Genomic DNA, 25,995 nt, shown 5'->3' with positions numbered 1-25,995 from the left:
TATTTATAAATAAGTTCCTTGAAAAACAATGCTTAAGAATACATTACATCGAATTTATCAATTATTTTCAAGAACTAAGTCTTGTCAGCGGCAATGATTTGTGTAACAGCATAGGAGAGTTGATTAAAATCAACTCCCAAAAATGCTTTGTACAGGGGATCTGATGTCTGTTGATTTGTTTGTGTACTTAAAACTTTTTTTTGAGGAATCAAATGAATGTTTCATATACGTATAAAACGTATTGGGATATTCCATAACTTTATTCTAAAAGTGAAGAAAGAAATATGTTTGATATGGTAAATTTTTTATCATATCCTTTTAAAGATTAAACGAAAATGACATTTCAAATAAAATCACTTTCATACATAAATACAAATTGAACTTGACACACAAAATCTATTAAATACATAAACTAATTTGTCTATTTACGATCGTACAATTCTCTGACAACATTTTAAAAGTGTTTCGCCTTTCAACGTGTGCCCCAGACTTAGTGCACTAAAGTGTGTGAACACCATGTCTACACCACGGCACTAAAGTAGGGAGAGTTTACACTGGTTGATGCATGGGAAAGTTATGTTTTATTTTAAGTATATTTATTATAAAAGATTATGGAGTTACTGTATGTTCTGGCGCACTGTCTTTGTATCACACTGTCGGTATTTCAAACCCTTTACTTTGTTTTATATGTTAAATGATCTGATATGCCATTGGGCTTAATCAAAAAATGAATAAACAATAAACAACACGGCCTCAACGGTGTTAGTAAATCAAGCGTACTCAATATATCATTAAATCAAAGAGACAACATTCATTCCAAAACCTTGTAAAACGCAGCTGAAGAAAATAATACTTAAAAATTATAAGTAAAAATGTCACAAGTTATAATTTGTTGATATGCATCTCATTTTTCAGAGAATCAAAAACTACACTTAAGTATTATCTGAATATAAAAGCGAGCCTGCTTATAGAAACTAATAAATGACAACAACAACTATGCATGTTGAATATATGTATTGATAAATTACATATTGTTTTACGACTATGTACTTTGAATATACATGTACATCAAGGAATACACGAGTAGTATACACCTTCTTATGTAACCATGTTTGATAACCTTTCTCCATTCTATCACAAATTGTACATACTAGCAAACTGAAGCTCGAGAATATTATATTTACATTTTCATCAGAACATTTAAACCATAAAGCCCTAAATAACTTCATAAAACATGAGTCGATATTGGCTGCGCCGCGTAGTAATACAAATATACACGTAGTATGTGCTACAAAGAAAATAGTGGTTTTAACATAATGTTTTTTTAAAGTGTATTAATTGGAAATAATATATACTTAGTATATAAGTAAAAAGGAATCATAATTGAATATTACGAGGTGATAATTTCGGTCGGAGTTTGGTCAAATCTATCATAAAACCCTTTGGTCTCTTTTGGATTTGACCCCGCTCCGACCGATATTAAAACACATTATACTCAAAGAATGATTCCTTATTCCTTTAAAATAACAATATCTGAACGAATATCGACCGTTTACGCTTTTATAAAAAAAAAATAACAGGCATGCACTTAAATTAAAGTAAAAAGGTTACACGTCGGTGTGCCATAATAATAAATGTCCTAGGCACCAAGGGACTTTTACTTTTTATAAGAGAATGTCACGACATGGCGAATTCAACCCACTGTGAAACTATTTATATTTCCAAAATAAGACCCAATGAGACCAGGACAAGACTTGTACGCCGCGGGTCCCGCGTTCGAATACACTAGGGACTTCTATTGTCTATAATTACATGTAGCGATAAACTTTCTGTTGACCCCATTTTCCCAAATCAAACTTTCTCCCCATCATTTTTAAGTAGAACGCATGCTAGAATTTTATATCTTTAAGGCGAATAGTCTGAGCATAAATATTCTTTTTATTGCCACTTTTGAATTACATGTTTATTGCTTTGCCTAACTCGATGTACTAATCTTATGCAATGGTTTTAATAATATACTTTTCTTACAGATTCCTTTAATGTGCATGGACACTTTTTCTTAATTAGTCTGAATTCTGGAATATTTACTGTATATACGACATCAAACCTATTGTGTTGTATTTTTTTCTTCAGACAACCAAAGTAGTATCTCTCCACATCAAGTCCAGTATACTGTACCGTTTTTCGTCCACTAGTGTTACCAGTACTATAATTAACGATGACGTCAGAGCAACGGAAACCTTCTTTGAGGTCACGTTACCGGATGCAGCATTCATTTCAAACTTCACGCTGTAAGATCCCATCTTTCCAATTATAGTTTTTCTTTGCGTACAATCGTTGTCACGTGTTGTTGTTGTTTTTTGTATGTTTATTTGCCTTATCTCTCCCATTGGACGTAATTTCCCCCCAAATCGTTGCAAGTCACTGGGACTTCAAATATGCTTTAAGGTCCTCGACACCCCGTGGATTTTACTTTTTACGACAGTACGTCACAACATTTTAGCGCATTGTGAAACAGTTTATACAACCAATATTTGTTTTCTGTCTCTGTGGCGCAGTTGGTGTTCCTTCAGTCTACCAACTCGCAGGTTCCGACTTCGAATACTGCAGGGGTTTCTATTTTCATGAACACTGGTAAAATTTCAAAAAGTTGATTTTCCTCCAAAAAGTGAGTTTTTTAGGGTCATTTTCAAGTCGAACAAAAAATCCATATCTTTACGTAATTTAGAAGAATGGGCTTATAGGCAGAACTTTCCCCAAGTGTGTGGAGGACCCTTAGGCTACCCCCACCCCCCTTCCCTAAGTTGTTTAATGTACATTGCCGACACATTATTGTGTGTGTTCTTCTATATTTCACCAGTTGCTTTCATTGCTTCATAAATGTATTCCCTTACAAACTGTTGTAGTTGTAAAAAAAAAGTTGAGGGATAAAGATAAAAGTAGAAAATTTATCCCAGGAACTTTATATAATTAGAGATTACATTTCCTTCCTGGCTTATTTAAAATGATGTGAGTTAAGGTGATAACAAAATATAATGCTAGAGCATCTAACTCTATTGTTGTCAATTACATACATGTATGTACGACATTGATACTGGCTTCTGTAACATAGTGTTATTCAGATAACAATAGAAAAGACTTAAAAGTAGCCCTACTGCGTACAATTTAGCCCATAAAAATGAAAATGTAGTGGTAATTGGTGGGAAGCAACTTTTGTACATGTAATGATGTAGTTTTTTGTAGAGAGATTGACGGAAATGTTTATCTGGGAGAAATCAAGGAAAAGGAGGTAGCTAAGAACACTTACGAAAACGCCCGGTGGATGGGGCAGTCAGCAGGGCACATAGAAACCAGGTACTGTACCCGGAATATATAGAGACGAAGAAATGTACTTGGTATATATAGAGACAATGAACTGTACCCGGTATGTTTAGACATAAGATACTGTACCCGGTACACAGAGAAACATTGAACTTTATCAAGTATATATAGAAACATGGTACTTTATCCGGTAGATATACAAACCAGTTAACGTACCAGGTATAAAAACACCAAGTATTATATACTTGGTGTAAACTCCAAATATTATATAGAGACGAGGAACTGTCCCAGGTACATATACGTGTAGAGATAAGCATCATATAGAGACGAGGGATTGTCCAAGGTACATATATGTGTAGATATAAGTATTGTATCACACACATTTAAAAACAAGGTATTCGTAATGCAACACACAGTGTAAATAACAAAAACGCCAGGTTGACGGGGCAGTTAGGTGGACACATAGAAACAAGGTACTGTACCCAATTCGGTATAAAGAATAAGTAACTGTATCCGGTACACATAGAAACAAGTAACTGTATCCGGTACACCTAGAAACAAGTAACTGTATCCGGTACACATAGAAACAAGTAACTGTATCCGGCACAAATAGAAACAAGTAACTGTATCCGGTACAAATAGAAACAAGTAACTGTATCCGGTACACCTAGACACAAGTAATTGTATCCGGTACACCTAGAAAACAAGTAATTGTATCCGGTACACCTAGACACAAGTAATTGTATCCGGTACACATAGAAACAAGTAATTGTATCCGGTACACCTAGACACAAGTAATAGTATCCGGTACACATAGAAACAAATAACTGTATCCGGTACACCTAGAAACAAGGAACTGTATCCGGTACAAATAGAAACAAGTAATTGTATCCGGTACACCTAGACACAAGTAATAGTATCCGGTACACATAGAAACAAATAACTGTATCCGGTACACCTAGAAACAAGGAACTGTATCCGGTACAAATAGAAACAAGTAATTGTATCCGGTACACCTAGAAACAAGTAACTGTATCCGGTACAAATAGAAACAAGTAACTGTATCCGGTACACCTAGACACAAGTAATTGTATCCGGTACACATAGAAACAAATAACTGTATCCGGTACACCTAGAAACAAGGAACTGTATCCGGTACAAATAGAAACAAGTAATTGTATCCGGTACACCTAGAAACAAGTAACTGTATCCGGTACACCTAGACACAAGTAATTGTATCCGGTACACATAGAAACAAGTAACTGTATCCGGTACACCTAGACACAAGTAATTGTATCCGGTACACATAGAAACAAGTAACTGTATCCGGTACACCTAGACACAAGTAACTGTATCCGGTACACATAGAAACAAGTAACTGTATCCGGTACACCTAGACACAAGTAACTGTATCCGGTACACATACAAACAGCTAACTGTATCCGGTACACATAGAAACATGTAGATGAATCCGGTACACATAGAAACAAGTAATTGTATCCGGTAGCCATAGAAACAATCAACTGTATCCGGTACACATAGAAACAAGTAATTGTATCTTGGAGCCATAGAAACATGTAGCTGAATCCGGTACACATAGAAACAAGTTACTGTATTCGGTACACATAGAAACAATTTAAGTATCTGTATTCGGTACAAGTACACGTTGAAATAAGGTATTTGTACCAGACACACACAAAAACAAGTCTACCAATAAAGTACATCATGATGCATCTAGGTTGTGCGTAATATACAGGTAACATGAAACATTTCCTTTCAGACCAAGGGACACAAACAAGTTCAAGATTTCTATAAATATCGCGGCCTTCAGCGAGGTGACCTTCACCCTGACCTACAATGAACTGCTCCAGCGGCGGCGCGGGAACTACGACCACACGATCTACGTCAATCCGGGTCAGATCGTGGACAGTCTGCTGGTGGAGGTCACCATTCAGGAGTCACGTGCCATCACACAGCTCCATGTGCCACCGCTCAGAGACGATATTCTGACAGAACACCAGAACAGCCGTGAGTAGTATATGCACTGGAACATCATTAAAATTCGCCTGGGCTAATTTTTGCGAATGGACAATTTTCGCGATTTATTAATTTAAAGGTTTGTTTAACTGTTTTATTGTGGATTTGAAATGATATGGGTATAATGTTTTATAATCGTTGACTTTTCACTTCGTTGGTTTATAACGGCATTATATATAAAGCGTTACCGCGAAATGAGCAAAATCTGAGGCCTTGGGAATATTGATTATTCCACATTATTTAACAAAGTCAATGAAAACCCGCTAGATCCTCTGGATGATGGAAAGTTTATTCTCAAAATATTTGTATCCGCTGGGTTTCAAATCCTTTATTTCTTGAAAAAAATCTATAATCAGTAATTCAAATAGAATCAGACAAGACTACGATATAAAAATACTAATTTCACTTTTAAGCAGTTTAAAAACAATATATAGGTACGCGTATAACTATAAATGTTTCTTTCACTGTTTTTAAGTGCATTGTTTAACTAATTAGATATCAATCTAGCATATCATATATTTAAATCATAATTTCTTCTATGCATAAATTCCCACATGATGCGTCAAAGAAAATATTTTTTATATAAGAGTTTAGAAATATTTTATTATTTCATTGACTACACCCAGTAATGTCACGTACCGTGTGAGCCGATAAAGATTTAATCTGTTGATGATAATGAGGCTGGAGGGTCATTAACTGACCATCAGTTCTATCGAACATGTAAAGATATGATCTGTTTAGCCATAAACTATTATTTAGTAGAGAGAAAGTCAACGATTATGCTTTAACTGTTTAATTTAGGCATTTCCATATGCATTTTTATAAAGAACTTTTCTTTTAAGTGAGATCAAATACAATTTTAATATGGCTGCGACCATCCAGCCCTCTTAATTACACAGTAATATGTATGCCCTGAATGAAATGTTTTGTACTTGAATAAGATAAATACAAAGATGAGTTCCAAGTCTGTAACATCATGTCCTAGGTAACACATCACTATGAATCTCAGGTCGTCATGTCTTTCTGTCTTTTTTTGGTCAGTCTCCTCAACTGTAATTGGCAACTTGTTATTACAGGTGCTTGAGGACAGGATCGACCCCCCCCCCCCCTCCCCAGTATATAGACCCCTGGATTTTATTTATTTTGTTATTATTAAATCATCCTTTTATGACATATTTCTATCTAATTATACATTCATTGCACAAAATTACCTAAAAGAAACATTTTTTAAAAACAGACCATCTACATATATCATACAAATTTTGGGCAATGAATGAATAAGTTAGATTAGAAAAATGTCAGAAAATGATAATTGAATAAACAATAAATAAAGAAAGTCCCGGGGTCTATATACTTTGGGGGAGTGGGGTGCACGGGGGGAGGGGGTCGATCCTGTCCTCAAGCACCTGTGTTTGTAATATCATTTGTTATATCACGATTTTGAACAAAAGGCCAAGGCCACTGATAAAGACCACATTCAAATTTAACACTAATGAGTATGTCGTCGTTAGAACCAAAGTTTTTTTTATAACTCCAATATGTTCCATTTTAGTTCAGTGTTAATAAGTCAGTTGATAATATAATTGGGAAGGTTAATCACTGTTGACTTTGTTTCATTGAAAATAAAAAAGAAGAAGATAAAAACCGGATAATTATCATACTTGACCAGCGCAATACATTTTACAACTGGTTTTTCAAGAATAAAAAAGAAAACTGTTATGAATAACCCATGTCAGATCTGACAAATAAATAAAATGAATATAAATAGATATATAGCTCAAAAGTTATTGCAATTAGGATCATGTATCAACATTTAAGTTAATGCTGTCGTAGTTACGAAGCATTAGATCTTACACGTGTAAAGCCTCTCTACACGTCCTGGGTAATAAATTAGAATGATTCATCAATTAAGATTCAGACATTAAGTTTTAATGACACACTTTGTCCTTGCTTTTTCTCATTTAAATAAAAGATGCTGTCACCTTGTGTTACCATAGAAACCTATTCGGAATAAATCACCTCTTATGCATGGAATACAGGTAGCCAATTAATGAAGTTGGTGACTTTAAATGTCTTCACGCTTTTCAATTATTCACTCTTTAAAATATTTTAATAATAAAACAAACATTATGTAGATGATCATAACACTGGGTCAGTTCTACGAAGGTTTGACATGTGTTATTTATGCTCGAAGCTACGTATAAAGTTTACTAATAACAAATATAGAAGCATTAATCTTAGACATAACAATAAATCACAAACTATATTTGTTTGTTACTTTTCATATTAAAATTATTGCTCTCTATATAAAAAGTTTTAACATTCATGTATCACTCATCAAAAACGATATCATACCATTTGTTGTGGTTATTCATTTCTGTCATGTAATTATTATTTTGTCATCATGAACAATAATCTAACATAGTGTTTGATCAAATTTTTTTTTAAATTGGTCTATATACCCGTTTTTATTTTAAAATAACTACTGTTACATACATTTTTTTCTTGTGAAAAGAAACAAAGAAAAATATCGTACAAGATGGCACATGCAAGTTCAATGTGCATCGCATAGCAGGTTCAAGACCGACATGTTGACAGTGAATGTATATCAATAAGTTTTATTCTGTTTGATTTTAATATCCCTGTAACGAAGTTCGGGGAGTATATAGAAATCATTCTGTTCGTCTGTCTCTCCGTCTCTCTGTCTGTAGACGCAGTTTTGTCCCCCCCCCCCCCCAATAGATTTTTTTACTACACCATGAAAACGTCTGAAAATTTGTACATATGTTGAACACCATCTGAAGATGTGCACCTGCATTGTATATGACGATCAGACAAGATTTGCTGATTATATGAAAAGGTCCATTGAAATTAAAAAAAAGGAATGTCACTCTGTTATAAAGAATGGCTCTGGGCTTCAAAGGTTAAAAAAAGCAAAAGGTTAATGTACCGGTAATGTGAGCTGATCTACTATATACCATTTATTTGAATGTGACTAGAGGACTGATCTACAATTACTATATAAGCATCATCTTTTTCAAAGTGAAGTATCAATACAGAAATGTCCCTGACCTTCACACACAATGCGTACACCGTACACCTGTACAGGTAGTGTGTCGTTTTGTTGTTTGTGTACACCGTGATTGCAAGATAAATGAGAAATGTATGACTGCTCCGCAGAATGAGACCGGGGCAATTAATAGTTAAGTTTTTACGCTGTTAATATGCAAAACTAGGAACCCATAAACAACGCTTTGTTTCACAATTCGCCATTTATCATGGAGCTGTCTGTCTGGAATTGGTCTCAAAGAAAATAGTTATAAACGGTTAAAGCGGGATTAAAATAAACTTAAAAAAGCATTTTCCATGATTTGGTCTTATTATGACATTGATAATATTCATACAGAAACACAGTCCATAAAAGATTACATGTACATGAAATATTTTTGTAAGTATTTATTTCAGAAGACTATCGCGTGTTGCTCCCATAAATACACCTTCTATAATTAAAGCAATATGAGCGGCAATTTTCATGACATATTTTTTATCGTGAAATTGTTAACTTGCTAAAAATGTACAAAAAGGACAAAATGAGTTTGTTTTATTGCATGTATCGTCTTTTAGATGCTCTAATTAAAGAATGGTAATATTACTGTCGTCCCGTACATATGGTTCGTTATACTGTAGAGAAATGTTTCACTCTTTAAGATTTAACGATCTATTTAAACCTTAATCATCATATAGGAAGTACTCACATGCTAAATAACCATTACATCATTTTTTTTCACAGCAAAATATAGCTCATTCTGCTTTATTTAATTAAATCAGTCTCACTCTGTAAAAGGAAATATACACTAAGTAAGACGGCTGTGTGGTGGAGCCAATTTTCAGTGAACGGAAGACCTCTGTACATGTATAAATCTGTAGGAAAATATTCATAGTTTAAAACTAAAACAATCAGATTAGTTTACTAAATGATAGTTTCCAAACAAAAATATCGTATTTAAAAGTTGAGGACAGACTTTATGTTTTATATGTTTACCATCCAGCCTCCTCATATCATGTGTATAGCTACATTCTCCTGACCCTTTTACCGCCGATGCATGGATCCACCACGTAAATGTATCCCACTGCGTCTTTTGTAGTAGTAACATTTGACCCTTTTACCGACGATTCATGGATCCACCACGTAAATGTATCCCGCCGCGTCTTTTGTAGTAGTAACATTCTCCTGACCCTTTTACCGCCGATTCATGGATCCACCACGTAAATGTATCCCGCCGCGTCTGCTTGTTTTTTTTAATTTGTTTACCATCCAGCATACGTTTATCTTTTGTAAAGTAACTTTTATTCTATTGTTTCACTCATCCAATGTTCTTTTTATTCCTCTACCACAAATTCATGGACTCATCACCACCCTGGTTCACGTATCCTTCCGCCTCTGTTGTAGTGTGGAATACCTACGCCACCATAAGGCGGCCGTCCTTGACCTCAGCCTACATCCGGTACAACCCGTCCCCGGAAGACCAGAAGCGCGCATCTTTACAGGGCATGTCGGGATTGTTTATTGTTGAATACGATGTAGAGAGGACAACACATGTTGGAGAAGTGATGGTACGATACGGACATACAAACAGAACTCAATCAAGTCAGATCTAGATTATTGCAATCAACTGAATTTAAAAACAAACAATTCCAATCTTAATTAATTTTGGAAATTGTTTTATGTAGAACTCATTGAAATTAAATTCAGATTATATATGAACTTTATTTTATTGGATAAATTACATAGAAATGCGACATGGATGTGTTTAAATATGCATTATATTCATGTATAACTTAAACAGGCATGTTTGTCATGTCTCAATTTCTCATCTTCTATCAATTAATCCGTTATAAAGAATGGCAAGGCAGATGATTCTGTTGTTGGGATACTTATTTTGAACATATTACTTTGTTTCAGGTGGTCAATGGGTATTTTGTTCATTACTTCGCCCCCCAAGGCCTGCCCAGAATGAAAAGAAAAGTTTTGTTTATCCTAGACTACAGTGGATCTATGCTGGGCACAAAAATAACCCAACTCAAGACCGCCATGTCCGAAATCTTATCAAACCTCGCTAAGGGCGATCGGTTCAACATCATCCGGTTTAACGGTGACGTCACAAAATGGTGGAACCATTCTGCACTGGTGGAGGTGAACGAGTACAGTGTGAACGCCGCCAAAAACTTCATAAATGACATCGAGGCTGATGGCTGTAAGTTATCGTCTGCTGATCTTAAAATGTTGTCTATGGCGCAGGTTTGAGTAGTGTGGATGGCTTAAAGAATTTGGTCATGAACATCTACCATCAATCAGCTTTTATGTTTCAAGCACGGTTAGGTACCGCTGCCATTTTTGGAACTCTCTCGCGTTCTGGACTATTTCGGTTTGAAAATTACGTGAATGGTATTAATAATGGTGTATTTTTACTTTAAAAGAAAAGTAATAACTGTTAACTAGGTCGCTATCTCAAATGACACGACTAAATCTGGTCTCCATTCCCAGCGTATGACCTTAGTCATGGATTCATGAAACCTTTTGTATGCATGTTGTTTAAAAGTAAATTTTTAACAGTTCTAGACTAGGCAGCAATTACGTGTTGACAGTGAGATACATGTACTTATGTGGAATAAAAAGTGTTAAACTTTTCATAGTTTAATGATTGATAAAGATTAAAAGAAACGTATTAAATAAGGGTCTTTGTATTGATGTAACGAATAATTATTTGGTAACACTTTAGCAATACAGCCATAACTTCACTATGTATAATAATCATTTGGTAATACTTCAGCCATAAGTTACACTATGTATTTTCCAATATGCAAACCAACTCTATTTCTTTCTTATTATAATACGAGGTATTCAATTTGGAATGAAAAATATAGACCTGGTCGTTATGTAGTTACAGAGTGGAAAACAATGGCTAGCACTTGCTTACATATCATGTAAAAATGGTTGAGTTGTACATGTATTGACTTACAAATAATTTCAACAGGAGATTCCTAGAAAACATAAGTAAGGAAACTTATTTTTTTTCCAAAACACATGGTCTATACTTTTTATAATGGAACAATTCTAAATAGACCTTAGACATTGAGGTTAATAAACCGGTAACTTTATACTTCTTGCATCATGATGAATTGAAAATGAATTGAAGCGAAATATTCACAAACAACTTTAAAGCTGCCTTAGAGTCGGACAGATCTTGTGGTTTCAATAAGCAATGACTGAATGGCCCACAATGAAAAAGACGGACCAATGTCACATTGTTTGACACAACTACCCGACTTTCAACGTTTTGTTAAAATGGCTCTCAGTACCGATCAGACCCAACCTAGCACCAGAGTCAACCTAACTAAACCCTAACTTTCGTGGTGTACTTTTGGTTTTCTCTGGGTTCACTTTTGGAAAATTTGTTTCCAGTTTGGGTTTACTTTGGTTCCACTCATTGTCTTATTTGGGTTTACTCGGTTTGGTTTTGTGGTCCTCTTTAAACATTAAAATGTGAACCAGACCCGTCTTTTATCTAATTATCTTACTGTCTCTATTAATCCCCACCCATTGTATATTCCAAATACATAAGTAGCGTCTGCTTCAGGTGTATACTTCTTTTCTGATTGGGGTTTACTTTGGGTTTACTCTGGGTCCACTCTAGTAAACCCGGAGTAAACCCTGAGTAAACCCTGAAAGTACTGTCTGTTAGGTTGGTTTTGATCGTTACTGTATCAGTTTATTTTCCTGTGCAGGGACCAACATCAATGACGCCCTGAGCGAGGGCATGGACCTGCTCCAGGAGGATGACGAGAGGGACCCGACCTACGCCTCCCTGATGATCTTCCTGACGGACGGATACGCCACAGAGGGGGAGATGGACAACTCCAAAATCCTGGACACCATTAGCAGCCGGAACAAGGACAAGGTGCCTATCTTCAGTCTGTCGTTCGGGGACGAGGCGGACTATGGCTTCCTGAAGAAGCTGTCAGCCCAGAACAACGGGTTTGTCAGGAAGATCTACGAGGAGTCGGATGCTTCTCTACAACTGACGGGGTTCTATGGCGAAGTCGCCTCCACACTGCTGTCTAACTTAACCTTCCGGTATCTGGATGACACGGTGGTAGGGAAATCTGTCACCAATACGATTTATCCGATTTTCTTTGAGGGGTCGGAAATTGTGATTTCAGGAAAGGTGTCCGAAGTCAACGTGTCAGCCATGACGTTAGAAATCTGCGGGACGAGCTCTAAAGGCCCCCTGGAATGGCGGACAGCTACTGGGAATAATATCTTTGATCTGATTCAGAACGCTCCAAGTGAATTAGTGGCCTCGAATTTCTCCGACATTACTGAGAAGATATGGGCCTACATGACAATCAAACAGCTATTAATAAACAGACTCCGTGAACGGAATGCTACTGCCAGAACCGAACTCAAACGAAAGGCACTTGAACTGGCTCTGAAGGTAATTATGTAAATTGTAGCCTAAATGAAGTGTTTTATGGATTTTTAATAGAGTAGAGTACCTAAATCAATTAGAGTTTGACATTTGTGAATTGAAATTAAGTAGAGTATGCACTGCAATACTTATATCATAAAATTCATTCACAAGAAAGTCAAATTTGAACTTTCATCTGTCAGTATTATTGCGACAAAATATTTAACTGAACAGGATTGTCTTATCTTAGCTATGTATACACTGAAAAATTTGGTAATTAATTAAGATAAGTCATGCAGAAATGACTCAGAACTTTAAGAGGGTCGGTTCGATAGTTGCGACCATTAAATATAAGACTTAACTGATCTCCTTCTAGAAGAAAGGCTTCGTATAGAATAAAGAAAACATGCCCACATTTGAGAGATAAATTTCTTGGTATTTTGTTACTATATAAATAGTGCCTGTTTGGGAGGGTAACGATAGTTTTCTCGGAGTGTCATATTAACTGTTACCCTCACAAACAGGCACTATCAATTCTAGTATTCTGACTGTCTTAAGTTTAAAGAAAAATCTACTGCTTTTATATAGGAGTAACATGAATGAAATCCACGGCGAACCGCGTATGCGCATAATTTAGGCGCATGTTACAGTTCGTTGTGTTACCCGTTGCCAAGTGTGTTGCTAAGGCTGAGCGTGATAGAAATTTAAACTGCTTCTTAACCAATCAGGTGTTTGTATTTATCATGAAAGTTTAATAATATGTAATAGTATATAGCTAAACAAATAAAGGTACCTGGTAGATTTGAGTTGTTTGTTGGCCACCCAGCCTATTTTACCGTATTGTAGCAAGTAAGATCAAAGTGAAAGATAAGCATGAAATTTTGAAAAAAACGATATCGTTAAACAAAGGCAGTTGGTTTCAGCATTTAATTCACCAATCATAAATCGTACATTTTTTACTGCTATTATGTTCTGGTCATACAAAAACAATTCAACACAATTCACTTCCGATTTCTATCGGTTAATAAAAAAGCATCGATTCTATCTAATACTTTTTAAATTAACATTCTTTATTTTTTAGTTTCTTAAAATTTCGGTTGTTTTCAGAGCTTTCCTTTAACCTAAACAATGTTTTTTTCTTCATTTTTTGCGTTTGAAATAAAACAACAATAATAGTTTCCCTACTAAACTACTAATTTGTTTAAAACACTGGGTCGGAACAATTCAGTTATTAGAGGTGGCTTTATGTTTGGTGTGTTTTTTGTTACAGTACAACTTTGTGACCCCTCTAACCTCCATGGTCGTCACCAGGCCCCAGGACGAGAACGTCATCCGGCCCAGCGGTGAGTGTGCAGTCATCTTCTTATTTTAGTTCCGGAATTTCGGTTAACTAATTTCAGATAGAAAGCAGAATTTATTAAAATACTTTACTAGAATGCCTCCACTTGGCTACACAGAACATCATTCCATGTAATTTGTATATTTTGAAACATAAATCACTTCTATGAAATTTGATATTCAGTGCATATAATTGTAGTGTTTGAAGATGTATTTGTATATATTAGGTTATTAAGTATCATAAATTATCAAGCTGTCAAATTCTTTTCTTGGAATTCTTTTGAAATTCTAAATTAGTTCAATTTAGTCATGTAATTTTTAATATACTGTAATGGTGAACATCTTTTTGGCTCAAGACTGCCTGATCAGTTTTAATACTTGGATTGTTATACTTATATGAGAAAATTAACTTCTAATTTCCTTTCCTATATGACTTGTTTTATATGTGTTGTAAGTGTATAAATGAGGAGGCTTTTTCTGTTCTATTTTCTGATACTTAAGAATACTATAAAATTGACGAACCTACTTTCACTTTTGCTTCACTGTGAACCATTTTCTGATACTTTCTAGTATATTATGATAAGAACAGAGGATTTTAACATTTCAGCTGACTTACGGTTGAACGACAGCCCTTACTCTGTGTGGGGAGACACACTAAAGGGGAGCTTGGAACTGAAACGGAACAAGCTGTCTTTTGGTAAAAAAAATAAACGTCTGTCTGAATATCAATGAGGGAGAATAAACGCTGCATATATATATACGAGTTTAAATTAAATATTTTGATTGATGATAGACACGGTCGGTACTTTTTAAATATTTTATTTTTCTTATTTGGTCGTGGTTTTCTTTCAGCTTATTTAATTCTTTTTTTGCTCACCTGAGCTGAAAGCTCAAGTGAGATTTTCTGATCACATTTTGTCTGTCGTCCGTCTGTCCGTCCGTCTGTCCGTAAACCTTTCACATTTTCAACATCTTCTCAAGAACTATTGGGCCAATTTCAACCAAACTTGGCACAAGTCATCCCTAGGCAAAAGGGATTCAAAGTTGTGAAAATAAACGGCAACATCCTTTTTAAAGGGGAGATGATTAGAAATTAATGAAAAATTTTTGAGAAAATTTCAAAAATCTTCTCAGGAATTATAAAGCCAGGAAATTTGAAACTTGTGTGGAAGCATCCTCAGGTAGAGTCAATTCAACGTTGAGAAAATCATGACCTCCGGGGGAAGAGTGGGGCCACAATGGGGGTCGAAGTTTTACATAGGAATATATAGAGTAAATCTTTAAAAATCTTCTTCTCAGAAACTAATCAGCAAGGAAATTTGAAACTTGTGTGGAAGCATCCTCAGGTAGTGTAGATTCAAAGTTGTGAAAATCATGATCCCTGGGGGTAGGGTGAGGCCACATTGGGGGGGGGGGGGAGGGGGTTGTTGTTAAAGTTTTACATAGGAATATATAGCGAAAATGTTCTTCTCAAAAACTAATCAGCCAGATGATTCTTTATAATTGTAAAGACTTTGGCTCCAGGACAATTCTTTGGCCACACAAGAAGGTTCAGAGTTTGATGTAGCTTTATATCCCATATATAAACAATTGTTAAGGATCTTTTTGAGAACTGCAATACTCAACATGTGATATGACTATAAAATCATCCTATTAGAAAAGGGATTAATGTCAGATTATAAACATAAGAATAGCCAGGGGGAAAAATGAATTTGATTTATACAGGATCTACATGTATTATTGTACATTGTCCAGATAGTTTGTATTATGACTCCATTAAGCTGATTTTATAATCATACCTATTGTTCCTCAGGTGAGCGATGTGGCCCTTGGGCCTCTTGTTTATATTGCTGTTGCTTTTTTTTTTTAATTTACAATCACTCTTCCGGTCCATACTTTATTCTACTACTGAAACAATTTATTTTGTAATATACTTGTATATTAATAAGTTAAGGGATAATAAATAGACAGTTTTAAAACAGTTTTCCAGGAATATAAAACATTATTATGCAGATATATACATATATATATATATATATATATATATATGGGTGTGTGTGTTAAGTTTGGTTTCTTTTACCTAGTTGATAGTGACCCCCATTTCATTGTTCGCGTGAAAGGTCTGAAGGATTCCGTCTGTTTTGATGTGATGGGGAATGAGGGCGACATATTCAACCTGGTAAAGGACGAGATATCTGGTAAGTGGGTCAGGGCTGGTAAAGGACGAGATATCTGGTAAGTGGGTCAGGGCTGGTAAAGGACGAGATATCTGGTAAGTGGGTCAGGGCTGGTAAAGGACGAGATATCTGGTAAGTGAATCAGGGCTGGCAAAGTACGAGATATCTGGTAAGTGGGTCAGGGCTGGTAAAGGACGAAATTACTTGTGAGTGGGTCAGGGTCGGCTACATTCATAAATTGGAATTCTGAAAATACATTATCTCAGGGAAAGTCAATGCCGGTGATAGTCATTGATTGTTAAAATACTGAGTGTGTGTACAAATTTTCTTCAAACTGTGCCGGATAATGCCAGTGCTAAGGTGGCATTTTCACACCCGTCTAAGCTGCATGTATCGAAAAATTGAAATACGGCAAATTGTAATAGACCACTACTTAGAAAGTTTATAACCACTTCTGTTATCAATGTATCTCACCTGTCAGGTGAGATATTTTAACCATTCAAAAATAAATTCTTAAAGAAAAAAGAATTTTTCCATGGAAAAACAATTTTCCCACAGGGTATTTGGAATTTCCTATCGGAATAAAAGAATTTTCTGTAGGAGTTTAAATTTCTAGAAAATTTACACAAAACTCCCTCAGGATTTTAAAATCAGATAGGAAATCTTAATTTCCTAAAGATTAACTACCTGTCTGTAACAAATTCCTGCAGAAAAGACTTTTCTCCTATAGGGAATTTAATTCCTATAGGATTTTTAGAAAAACAAAACCTGCACAATGTAACTGTATATGGTACATTCTCAGGTCAAATACATCAACATTTTAATGTTCCTAAGTTCTAGAACTATTAATTAACGTTTACATGAAGATATCACTGCATGCTAATTTTAACTACATGTAAGTAATTACGTCATGTGTGTGCAAATAGTGAGGTGTGCCGGATGCCTCGTTATGACACAACCGTGATCAATCGCGGCCGATCACAAAAATCAAAGTTTATATATCTGTAGAGTATGTAAATAAAGAAATGACATAAAATTTGATCGGGTATTTAGTAGGACACAATTCAAGAAATGTGATTTTAAAAAAAATAATGTCGTTTCATTATATGAACTCTATATTTAAATCAAGCAAAGTTGAACTTTGCCAGTGTGCGCACGCACGAATCAAGCTTACAGTGTTTTTGTTTTCTGATAACAATTAGTAAGGTGTGAGTTAATGGCCGTGTCTGACATGGGCGGGGCAATCTCCTCTGTCTATGTGATGGGAGCACACTCATCAGGTGCGCCCTGCTGCTACCTCAATTATACAAGTATGCATAAATAATATCCATTTCTCGTCTGAATTATTTATTACATGTAAATGAATCTGCATTCATTCATTTAATGACGATGCTGTGGTCATTAGCCTGCACGGTTGTATGAGTTTATTAACATGGAAGGGGAGGGGGGAAACATTGATGGCTACATTTAACAATTATATATATATATGAACCTCCAAGTTAATGATGCTTTTGTTCTTGTTTAGTAATTCGTAAAGTTTGATTTTTCCCTTATTTAGCATTCGCTTAAAAACGGTTTAAAACAGGATTTCCTTTTTTATGTTTGTATAAATTTTACAATTAAACCCATCATTCGTGTACTTTTCGGTCAAATTAGCTATTGTTTGATAAAAACGACAGTGTAAAACTCGTGATTATTACACAAAATCATCAACATTGAACAATAGAACAATTGTTGGAAGTAATTAACTGAATATTCATGTAGTAAGTGAAACCGGTAGTGCAAATCAAACAAAAAGAAACTTAACCAATTACTCACAAAAATGCATGACCCATATTTTATTAATTAGATTAAGCATCAAATTAGCCTACATTAATTGAATTCTTCTCATTAACTTCTAGAGAAGAATGGGGTATTGAGAGACATTTCTTATCATAAAATTGATTGATGCCACTCTAAAGGGCTTTTGATGGGATAATTACTGAAACGTCAATTATCCATCGTTCTGATCCTACTGTAGACACATACGTCACACCTATTCTGCATTGTCCTTTATCCTATGTTAATAATGGGAATATCTATCTATCTATCTATCTATCTATCTATCTATCTATCTATCTATCTATCTATCTATCTATCTATCTATCTAACTATCTATCTATCTATCTATCTATCTAACTAACTATCTATCTATCTATCTATCTATCTATCTATCTATCTATCTATCTATCTATCTATCTATCTATCTATCTATCTATCTATCTATCTATCTATCTCTCTCTCTCTATCTATCTATCTATCACTGCACATAATTTAATAAAGATACAGTTTTACACGTGTATAGGCTTTAGGAATTAAATGTGCTTATAATCAACAATTTTAAATTTCAAAGGTTCTTTTCCGGAATTCTGGTCCTTTTTAACTTAGAAAGTTGACCAGTATTGAATACTAGTAAACTATTCAAACATTAAATTAGCACTTCTCCTTTAAAACCAACCGATAGAATTTCAAGGAACTTTATTTATAAATTACGGAGTGTGTAGATGTACATATTACCACAGATTTAGGATTCCATAATCATCTGTTACTGTAGGCTCCTTTGTACTTTGACTTAAGTTGTTGTTTACGGCAAAAGTACAGGTGTGTATATTTGCAGAAAGTTTTGATGTGATAAGTTTTCCCCGGTTTTATGTCCCTTTATTTAATTATTTTGTGTATTTAGTACATGCATGTACACTATCATTCATCAAGAGTATAAGCATTGTTAAATTACATGTATGTACATTGTACGAGCGTCGGGTATGTGAGTTTGTTCACCTTTTTTGCTTTGTTTTATTCTTTCATTTCACGCATTAAAAAATATACATACATTTATACATCATCCTTATACACCCTTTCAAATAGAAATAAAATCCGATACCAAAATGAATTGTCAACACTTTTGAAATAAAAAGGAAGCGTCGTAAGGAATCTGTAATTTGGGTGTACTTCCTGACATAGTTAGTCTGTCATGTGATTCTAAAATATTCAGCGATTCGTTCTTTACAAGGTTCTTTAAACTTTCATAAAATCTAATCACAAATTCGTTAAAAAAAACCCACACAAAACAAAACAAACAAGGAAAAAAAAACCCCAAAACCCCATAAATTTTATAAAAACAAGAAATCCTCCCAAGCTTGCAGATTACCAATACATTAAGTTGTACCACGAAAACCGAACGCGGTTTTATTTCCGGAATACTTATAAACATTGTAATGAGAAACGGTAAGGTTCTTTTTAATAAGCGTGTAAGCGAATTTAAATATTTTACACTGAGTGAACTTTTACAAGTTTGTTTTTAATCATTTGTAATACTTGAAATAATTTCGGATATTCATACTTTTTTCCGTATTACATCATGGTTCTTAAGTATAATTAGATGTAGATTCCTCAGATAAGTTCAAAGAGAAATCAAAAGAACTCCGTCGTGTTTAGAATATAAAAACAATATTGAATAATGATTTCCACACGTGTGATTTGTACGACTAAAGTAATATTTATCATATATATCTATTTGACATTACAAAAGAATATTAAGTCAAAGAAGTAACTTTACGATCTCTTCATATATGTATATTGCTTATTCATTAAGCAAAAACCCTATTGTCAAAGACAACAGAACACACTTACAAATATAATCTATTTGTATTTAAGGAAAATATTACCGAATTAAGAATACATGTGTATTTGCAAAAATAACTGATTCTTCAACGTTATTTTTTTTTCTTCATGGCAAATCATGTATATAGTTCTCTGTGCCGGGATTTTTTTTTATTTTCATTAACTGTGTGACATTTGTTTGACTTATTATCCCACAATTAAATCTCAATTTGACTATACATTCTGAAAATAGACCTCAGGAGATGAAAGAATATTTTTTTTGTAAGGCTAATATAAGACACAATTGAAAACTACTTTTTTATATAGTTAAATAGCACAAAAAAGAGGAAATCTTATATAAGAAAATGGTTTAGAATAAAGATTTGTGAGCTAGCTGTCAAAAAGAATTTATTTTTACACAGGTCAATATGCTTTAATACGTGAAGACTCTATTTAAAGAACGCTTCATTCTGCGTATCAAAATAACCAAACCGCATTAGAATTAGAAATTGATCGAAACCATTATAATAAATAGGGCTCACTTTATAAATCTTTGTCTTTACGTTCAATCTTTCACAAGGAACAATCAACCCCAATCAGAATGCAATACTTTTAATTTAAAACCAAGAATTTTTTTTAAAAAGGGGGGGGGGGGTAAATGTGATAAACACTTGAGGGAATTTCCGTATTTGTTTATTTATTTTTTTCTCTCAAGCGTTTACATAAAACTTTATTATTATGTGTTGGTTGATTAATATTATTATTCTGCACAGATACTAGTGTCCTTTCTGATATATTTCATTTTGTCAAAGTAGTCATGTTGTATATTTTATTTGACAAAATGAAATATATCAGATAGGACACTAGTACTTGTGTTACTTATTGATACTTACATAAAGGACGAAAACTTCATCCTTAAAGTTTCTAGTGTATCAAGTAAAAAAAACATAACATATAAAATGAAGCTCATTATCAAACAGACTGTTATTAAACTGATGCATTTTACATCGTTTATCAAGTGGAAGGGCAAGACAAAAAGTTCAGTGGCCAATGGACTTGTGTGATAATTCTTCAATAGTAAACATACGAAAGGGTAATTTTTTCCTTCTAAATGGCTCAACAGACCCCCCCCCCCCCGTCCCCCTGCCCCCCCCCCCTTACTTCCAGCGTTGTTCTATGTACAAGTCCATGTGGTGTACGGTTTTCACGTACAATTGAGGCTTTAATCGGATGAACATTTTAATCTTGCACAGTATGCACGTATTGTTTGCCCTTTGACGAAAAAAAGGATTCTAACAATCATTCGGTGAGTATTGCATTAACAATACATGCCCCCCTCCCCCCCCCCCCTCCCCCCCACACACACACACACATTTTTTTTTATAAACATTTGTCGATTTACGTGCGTATGGAGAAATTTCAGTTAAGGTTTTTGTTTGTTTGGTTTTTTTTAATAAGCCGATTGGTAATGAAAATAAAGTTGTCTAAAATTAATTTCTTCATCATTCGTGATCATTAGGCCCATTTGGATCCATTCGGGTAAATAGACGTACTGTACATTTCTTATTTTACGCGAGTACTTAATTCCGCGATTCAACGGTTTTGCATCAAATCGCGAGAATATAAAATCGCAAACGCCGAATTTTTTTTCATAAGTTCAAATAGTTTACATCTGTCCGAAAAATAAAAGCGAGATTTTAGTATCTGCGAGATGTGCTTCTCGCGATTTTACGCGGATACTAACTCCTCGCGTTGAATTAGGAATTTACAGTGCTGTACATTTCATAATTTGTTAAGGCCCTGTCATACCAATCTGCGTCCCCACGGTGTTCTACTTAGCGATTGACTGTGCTCTCGCTGAGTCTCACCCGAGCACTCATGACGTGCTAGGAGTATTTACCGCGCGTCCACGGCGTGCTCTGCGCGCTGACTGCGTGCACAAGACGTTCTTGGTGGGTTAATATTAATTTGTTCAATTGTATGGGAAACAAACAAGAATTTACAACTAGTAAACAAATGATTAAGAAAATGTTTTGATTTTATGGAAAGGTACGTTGTAATTGAAACATAACTACTTCTAAACAATTTGTGAAGATCTTGGTAGTCAGGTCTACAAAAAGATCCGTTATTAGTTGTTAGAAAACATAAAAAAAGATGTGAAAACGTCAGAACCAAATGGCATGAATTTCATCTACGTCCATTGATAGGTCCTTGAATATTAGTAAATGCTACTTTTTACATAGTCATCTACATCCAGTTTGATAATTATTACATCGTTTGCTATTGTACAACATCCATTGTTCGAGTTTTCGTGGTCTTGCTGACAACGCACTAGAAACGCCGTAGGAGCGCGGTAAAAACGCAAAAGAAACGTCACGAGAGCGCGATGAACGCAGCAACAGCTCTTTGGGGTCGCTGTGTAAACGCAGCCAAATGAAAAACAACTTGTTCAAACGCTGTGGATGCGCAGTGAGAGCGCGATAGAGACGCAGTGAGATCCCAAAGGACTCCATGAGGTCTCCGTGCAAGCGCAATTGACTTGTCACTGCGACTAGCTGCGTTCCTTAAGCGCACCGACGGATCTCTCGTGGCGCTGTTGGAGATCTTACGGCGCTGTCATGGCGACCTCACTACGCTTCTACGGCGTGTTTATCAGAACGCAGAGCCACGGCGCGTACTCTGTGCATGTTCAAAGTGCGCGCCGTCGCATGGCGTTCTAAAATGTTCAAGGCGATCCCACTGCGACGGACTAAGTTGCCGTTGCGTTGTGAGATTCGACTGCGTTTACCTTGGCGTTTTACATTATTTAAGGACGTAGCGGGATCGCCGTGAGGACGCAGCTCCGGTGCGACAAGGGTTTTACTTAAAAGATTACGATAAAGGAACTGAACTTAAAGTACACTTGACACCCCTCCCCGGCTTTCAGTACATGTAAGCGAAATTTATAATTATAGTAGTGGTCATTACAGGAAACCTCTCGTTGTTTGTATATTTTTCATTAAAAGAAACGGCTCGTACAAGTACCTTATGCCAATAATATAATGTGATTAAACTTTATAGAAACATGAAAGTCCATATAGAAGATTTCATAAGTGTGTATGATGCATTGCTCCGCACCTGCTGCACTGTTCGAGCCGCCAAAGTTCCGTATCGTGCTAGCACCTACTAGATAGTATTTCCTTGTGAAAGTGTCCTATAGACATGACACTCTGAACGGTTCAACAATAAAGTCAAGATTTCCGATACGATCGATCATTGTCAACATTTATTGACGAGGCCTTCAATCAAATATTTCATTTATTTTAATTGATTCATAAAAAATGTGTATAAAAATCCATCAATTGAATGGACTCACAAAATTCCTGTACTTTCGGCGTTATGACAAACGCAATCGTGTTCAGATGACAGATTTTTGATTATTGATCAATTTCATACAGCTAAAAATAAACATGGAAAATACCTAAAATTATAAAACCGAAATTCCTCCGTTACCCTTCCTTATAAATCGATCAACCTCACTGACAGACTATTTGCTAAACATTTTTTACAAATATTGCTTACATATTTTAAACAATAAATGTCATAATATTACGAATGTTTTAATTTGTTGTTATATCAATTTTCTAGAAAATGCGTATATATACAGGCACAGTCCTTTATATTTGAAGCCAAAAATATCAATTTCAAAGGTAGCCAATCGCTTATCAACATTATTTGGTAATTATAAGGTTTGATACCCGTCCTTGATTAAAACCAGTGCAATGAGACACATGGGTCACAACTTTTTTCTGTTTCCGTTTTGTAAAATGTTTTTAAAACTTTTTTACACCTGCTTTACTTTGTCTTAAAATCTCATCCGTGAAAAGAGTTTAAATTTATTCGATATAGCCTCTGTAAATGACGGAGTTTGTCTAATTATGAAAAAAGTTAAAATATTTGGCTGCTTCTTTGGCCTATTGTATAAAGGAAGCTTAAGGTTTATTTCCATGCTTTGGGGAATTTTAACACTTTTTTCTGCACTGTGTTGTTGATAGTTCATGCATGGATCCAGGAACTTTTTTCCGGGGCGTGGGGGGGGGGGGGGGGGGGGGGGGGCAGAGGAGATTTTAGGTTTTCCAGGGAGTTCGAAGTAGATTTTCGGTAATTTAAGGTAATTTGAATTCTGCCCGGGGGGGGGGGGGGGGGGGTCTGGTCCTCCAGATCTGCGCATGTAGTTACTTTGAAATATTTATATAGAATATTATATAGTAAAGCATTACAAGATTTAAACTTAATGCATTTAATTAAAATATGTTTAAATAACGTTTAAATAACGTATTCTGCGAATGTCTGCGAACTTTGATGCTTGATCTCTCGCCTTCTTTGAGCACCTGATTTCCCCCAGATTTTCGCTGATTTTCCTTTTAAAATCTCATATGATACAAAGAATAACTTGTTAAAAACGAAATAATAACTTTAATATAACTGTCATCTGATTAAACACATTTAAGGGAAATTCCTTTATCAATAGAACGTCTGCATGCTTTCTCTTATAACGGGGATAAAACTACTTTTAAATTAAAATTAGATCAAAGTATATTTGTGATGAAAAAAAAATTCTGTTTAAATTTATAATCACTTGGAATTAAAAATATAAAATGACGCTTTTCCCCTATACGCTGATATTTTGAAGAACATGTTTTTGCATGTATTTCCGTTTGGTGACATTTGCTCAAAATTAAAAAGAAAATGGATAGAATCTAGCATATTGCGAGGGGACATTCAGAATAAATTAATAAAATAGCTTTTTGTAATTAAAACTATCGCATACAAGGAACAAGTGTATTAATAGCAAAACTATCTTTTCTTTACATTCCAAAAAGTAATATCATTTCTTCTATTTTATAATTAGGAAAAATAATTCTAGGCTTAACATGAAATTCGCAGATTTTTTTCAATAAATATTTAGGGTCCATTTGCATGTCAAGCAGGTCATAGACTCCGTGATGTGAGAGTGAATATTATCACCACAGACCTATGTCTACAGCGTGCAGTTGATGGTTTTTCATGACTATTGCATTTACATAACATTAAATATAACATTGTTTTTCACTGAGAAATAGGGTAACATATGTATCGTTGGTACTTAGAACCATTTTAACAAGAGCTTGGACGTTGGGTAGTTGTGTCAATCGGCAATGTGACGTAGGCTTGTCTATTTCATTGCTGACCACTCAGTCTTGGCTCTTTGAAATCAACAAGATTTGTCTGGCTTTTTAGCAAAGGCGTTGTTAAAATGGTTCTATCTTGGTAACTGAAGAAATTTGTTATTTTTCATTTGGAAGGTTGAGTGCTTAAAAAATAAGATAAAGTCTTTCTATCGTTATCTATATTGAATTAAGCCCCTCTTAAATGGTAAAGCTACTAGGATTTAAGAAAAAAATTCTAATTCATACATGTATGATTGACTTTGTCATCAATACAGAATTCAAATACGATCCCCTTTGAACATTGAGTTAATAAGATATACTTCTTTAAGGCTGTGATACTAGTAATAACGGTCCTTTCATGGGATCTACCAGTACATTTCTACATTGACCATGTAACCCTAGAAAGGGGCGTTGTTATCGCAGCCTGTACATGTAACCCACAGATGATATATAACATTATTGGGCAGCAGTAAACTTTTTCTTAACTATGAAATGCCATACGGTTAATCTTTAAGATTTAATTTCAACCTTATCCTGTGCCCTAATATATATAAAACTCTTCGTTTATGGAAGGAACGAAAAGTCTTAATGGTCATGGTCATTTATGAATTTTATTAAAACATTGAGCTGGGTCTTTGCGTTTGTAAACATGCAATATTCCTTCATAATTATTTCCAGAAGGTTCAGATTAATGACGATAACATCGCATTAATACAATGTTCAAACGAATGGTTTATATTGGTGTTGGATTAAAAGATGGAAATAGTGTAAATTATTTGAAACTAAATCTTGCTAGAACTATATCTTTGTTTTCATTTTCTTGAT

General features: G+C 34.8%; 1 protein-coding gene across 1 annotated transcript in view; it reads left to right on the top strand.

Moving 5' to 3' along the window:
- The window catches only part of LOC128159602 (inter-alpha-trypsin inhibitor heavy chain H3-like), a 40,838-nt gene that overhangs the window by 13,013 nt on the left and 1,830 nt on the right, over positions 1-25,995 (top strand). The window contains exons 2-10 of the mRNA XM_052822743.1: positions 2,134-2,291; positions 3,244-3,354; positions 5,102-5,349; positions 9,809-9,972; positions 10,322-10,613; positions 12,145-12,854; positions 14,098-14,170; positions 14,773-14,862; positions 16,250-16,363. Coding sequence (XP_052678703.1) covers positions 2,134-2,291; positions 3,244-3,354; positions 5,102-5,349; positions 9,809-9,972; positions 10,322-10,613; positions 12,145-12,854; positions 14,098-14,170; positions 14,773-14,862; positions 16,250-16,363 — 1,960 coding nt within the window. The remainder of the gene's footprint in view (positions 1-2,133; positions 2,292-3,243; positions 3,355-5,101; positions 5,350-9,808; positions 9,973-10,321; positions 10,614-12,144; positions 12,855-14,097; positions 14,171-14,772; positions 14,863-16,249; positions 16,364-25,995) is intronic.

Source organism: Crassostrea angulata, chromosome 8, assembly GCF_025612915.1.
Source record: "Crassostrea angulata isolate pt1a10 chromosome 8, ASM2561291v2, whole genome shotgun sequence".
NCBI lineage: Eukaryota > Metazoa > Mollusca > Bivalvia > Ostreida > Ostreidae > Magallana > Magallana angulata.
Note: the sequence above shows the minus strand (reverse complement) of the source record. Positions and strands in the feature narration are given on the sequence as shown.